Source organism: Apis dorsata, unplaced genomic scaffold, assembly GCF_000469605.1.
Source record: "Apis dorsata unplaced genomic scaffold, Apis dorsata 1.3 scaffold_135, whole genome shotgun sequence".
Classification (NCBI taxonomy): domain Eukaryota; kingdom Metazoa; phylum Arthropoda; class Insecta; order Hymenoptera; family Apidae; genus Apis; species Apis dorsata.
In genome coordinates, this window is record NW_006263427.1 from 305,365 (window position 1) to 310,037 (window position 4,673).

Here is a 4,673-nt window from a genome sequence, read left to right on the forward strand (position 1 = left end):
GTTATTGTTTAAAATAATAAATGAATTTTAATTTTTTATTACACAAATAAAGGTTTTCTATAATTTTTTTTGGAAATTTTTCTCTATTTATTTTTTTTTATTTTTTTACTTATTATTTTTTATTTTTTTAAAATAGAGTTTAAAAAATTTTAAGAATTTTTTTTTAAATTTCAAAATGTTGAAGTAATAAACAGTTATTTATATTATTATATATAATATAAAAAATTAACCTAAAAATAAAAAATAATTATTAAAATTATTCTTATTTTATTTTATAAACTGATTATATGATTTTTGATGAATGTTACAGGAAACCTATCCTTCTACTCCACCAGTATGGTTTGCAGAATCAGAAGAAACAAGTGTTACAAATGCGGTACAAATTTTAAGTACTACTACAGGCCGTGACAACCATGTTATTAACCAAGTTGGGATTCTCTTGAAAGAATTATGTAGACTCCATTCATTACCTGAACCACCTGATGTTGAACGGTTAAGGACAGCTTTGGATCCATTACGTTTAGGAGGATCAAATGAAGCTACAGCACAAAGAATGGAAGCTGAAGATGCTGAAGATATTGAAGATGATGAAGAAAGTGATGCAGAAGAAGATCTTCATTTAGATATGGATGAAGGAGATGCCAATGCAAAGAGTAAGGTAAATAACAATATTTGAATACAAAAATTATTTCTATATGTGGATTATATTTGTGTTTAATTATTTATCCTATATTTTTAAGGGTGAAGAAATAGAATTGGAACATCTTGCAACATTAGAAAGGTTGAGACAAAATCAAAGACAAGATTACTTAAAAGGATCTGTTTGTGGCAGTGTGCAAGCCACAGATAGACTTATGAAAGAATTGCGTGATATTTACCGAAGTGACAGTTTCAAAAAAGGTATGTTATCTTTAATTTGTAATTTTATTAAGATGTTCTAATGATATAAAAATACTTAAATTTATTAATATATTTAAATATTAAATTTATAGGAATGTACAGCATAGAATTAGTAAATGACAGTTTGTATGAATGGAATGTCAGGTTGATGTGTGTTGATCCTGATTCACCTTTACACAGCGATCTCATACTTCTAAAAGAAAAGGAAGGCAAAGACAGTATTCTTCTTAACATGCTTTTTAAGGTATGTTCTTAATTCATAATTCATATTTTTATATAAATCAAAATTATTGATTCTAGTTGTATTTTAGATAATTAATATATTATCACTTTTAAGAATTTATTTATTTTATATCTTGAATATATTTTAATTATATATGATATTAATATAGACTGGTAAATATTTTGAAAATTTTATTCATAATTTTATTCATATGACATCAATATTCTTTTATGTATCAATTTTTTTAGATTGAAAAGAAAATTTTCTTTATTTTTATGATTGCAGGAAACTTATCCATTCGAACCTCCCTTTGTTAGAGTTGTGCATCCCATGATCTCTGGTGGTTACGTCCTTATAGGAGGCGCTATTTGCATGGAACTTCTAACAAAACAAGGTTGGAGTTCAGCCTACACAGTAGAAGCAGTCATCATGCAAATTTCCGCAACCTTAGTGAAGGGAAAAGCACGCATACAATTTCAAGGACCGGGTAGTGCTAGCAAAGTGTGTGGGCAAGGTCAATATAGTCTAGCACGTGCACAACAGTCATTCAAGTCTCTTGTACAAATACACGAAAAAAATGGTAAGAAATTAATTTTATTTCTTATTTTATTAAGTTAAGATTTTATGTATATAAAAAAAATGTTCGACGAAAAAGAAATGAATATTTTTAACGATTCTGTGTTATTTAAATAATGAATATATATTGAAATATATAAAACGTTAATGTATTTATGAAATCACTAAATAGTCTAATAATAAACATAAAAGTTACAAAAATATATGTTGAAGCTTTATTAAGTTATAATAATTTAAATTTGTATTAGATGAAGTGAAGATAAGAACAAAATGAAACAACTCTATCCATTTTATTTCATTTGCTATTTATTACGGTCTCGGTTTATCTTGTTTATTTTGTTTCAATTTTATTTCATCTAATGCAAATTTAAATTGTTTAGCTTAATAAATAAGTCTCGAGCAACATTGTAGTATAATATAACTTTTATGTTTATTTTGATCTCTAAAATTAATCCTCCAAAATTAGGATGTCTCACAAGTATATTAATATCTTACATTTTTTATTGTTTATTTGTTTTTTTTGTAATGATTAAAATAATTTGATGAAAAATTTTTCTTTTAAAATTATGTTTATATTTATATATTATATATTATTTACTTTTTATTTTTTACAATCTTATATAAATCTGCTGAATAAAAAAGTTTTTGTATTAAGTGTATTTTTAGTTTTTAACATAACATATTTTTATTTTTTTCTATAAAGAATTCAATTTACAGAATTACATTGAATATATTGTTTTTAGAAGATTACAAATAGTATTACATATTTAAATATTCTTATAGGTTGGTTTACCCCTCCAAAAGAGGATGGCTAATGAACATGAATCACGGAGAAAGAAAAGTTTGTCGCGTGCTTACAGCTGAGACTTTAATTCGGTGTGTGCCCAACAAATAATTGTTACGATAATGATTTGATACACAAAACACAACATTAACTAGGTAACTTAAGATACTGAATTAATCTAACGCGTAATTCCTTTGATGGCTGAAAAGGCTGCCGCGCAAACAGTGAAGTGTTTGATTCTGTATGCATAGATTTTTCAGTAATTAGTGATTAGATCGCCAATCGCATTTGTGAGATATAATCATTTTTATCTGGAATTGATTCTTATGTTCGGAATTACTAAGAATCTTAATTATTCCAAATAATATTAATCTTAGTTCTTTTTTGTGAGTACACATGTTGTACGTACGTACGAAACAGTGTAAACATTCTGTGAAATGCGTTTGCGCAATCCGTGCTTCCTTCCTTTCAATAGAAGGAACAGGATGGTTAGCAACTTAGATAGTTATATTGACAATTTTTCTAAGTGTTTTTTTTTTTTTATCATTGTGAGCTTTCCTTTGTTCCATTCTATCTAATTGTATTTTAATTCTTTTATTCATTGTGCAATTCATAAGTAAGTTGTTTGGATATATTTGTTAAAAGTAAACAGTAAACGAATCTAATGTAAGAATAGCGATGTTTCTGGGGGTAAAGCGAGTTTTGCTGTTACCTTTTGTATTTATTCGATACTTCATTTATTAATAAATATAATTCAATATGAACGAGCACACAACTAAATCATCATATTTTGAAATATAATCTGAAATAAAACACAATTTGGAGAATATTAATGTCACATATATTACTTTAAAAAATATACTATTAGTTATAATTTTTTTTTTAAAATTCCATGACGTATTACAAAAATTAACAATTCATTAATGATTTAATTTTTCAGAATTATAAGATCGTAAATTTTTTTTGTATTGAAGAAAATATATAATATATTTTTTTCTTATTAGATATTAAAACGATAGATGTACATATTTCAATACTTTTCATTGCTCTATATATTTCTTAATTATTCATATTTAATTTTTAATTAGATATTATTAATTTCATTCGAAAAGAAGATTTTTACAATTTATTTTAATTTTCAATCATTCTTATAAATAAAAAAACATAGCAATACTAGTTAATATATATTTCCTTAATATAACTAACTAAAATAAGAATTGTATAGATGTATATACACATTTCATATATCGATTCTTTTTTTGAAAATAATACTCTTTAAACATTTTTCTTTTTTTTCTTAAATTGGAGAATACAAATGCACAAAATAATAAAGAATTAAGATTTGGTTGTGTGTCTCGTTTAATGTCTCACTTTTGTTATATCATTTACAAAGCGGTTGATGTGCTTGAGATTGATATGAAAGTTTGGTCTGTATGTTGGGCGTACGCTCAAGCGAACTTTTAGTGGTATTCTATATACATATATATATATATACATAAATATATATCGTGACATTTATTTGCAATCGAAGCTCTATTTGCATGACGTATTGAACGTAAAATTGCGCGAACGTGAAATCGTTAAAATTTCTTTGTGCCACAGTAGAGTTTACACTGGCCAGTTAAAGGAAATGACGAGACGTAACAAGCGAACACGCGTACATTAAAGGCACCATTAGGATCGCGAAAACGAATTACCGCTTTTTAAGAAAAAAAAATTATATACACATGTATTATTGTGCACATGTATTTGAAATTTATGAGACTATGCTATCCTCGTGCGTCTTTCTTCGTGAAAACATTTTCTTCTAACTGAACAAGTATCGTTCCCTTGTCTATAAAAGAAACAGACAATTATGGACTTCCGGTTCTTTTTCACAATGACTTCATCCCTAGTTATGATAGTAGTCATAAATTATCGTCGCTGTATGGCAAAATCGATGGCCAAATTATTGCGTATATGTTTATTAACAAGCGAATTTCTACATTTTTAAAATGATTGCTTTCATATCCTCGAGATATCTTAATTCCACTCCCAGAACGTCTATGCAACATGTTTCGTACATACATACATACATACATACATACATATATACATACATGCATACATATATACATAGGTACATCATACATACATATATACATACATACGTACACACATACATACGTACATAATATATATATATATATA

The 4,673-nt window shown here is 26.2% G+C and overlaps 1 protein-coding gene across 1 annotated transcript in view; it reads left to right on the plus strand.

The window, feature by feature from the left end:
- LOC102674480 (ubiquitin-conjugating enzyme E2 Q2) overlaps nt 1–4,200 on the plus strand; it is a 6,305-nt gene extending 2,105 nt beyond the window's left edge. The window contains exons 2-6 of the mRNA XM_006613166.1: nt 311–658; nt 741–900; nt 993–1,144; nt 1,409–1,703; nt 2,483–4,200. Coding sequence (XP_006613229.1) covers nt 311–658; nt 741–900; nt 993–1,144; nt 1,409–1,703; nt 2,483–2,514 — 987 coding nt within the window. The 3' untranslated portion in view covers nt 2,515–4,200. The remainder of the gene's footprint in view (nt 1–310; nt 659–740; nt 901–992; nt 1,145–1,408; nt 1,704–2,482) is intronic.
- Nucleotides 4,201–4,673: the final 473 nt, after the last annotated feature.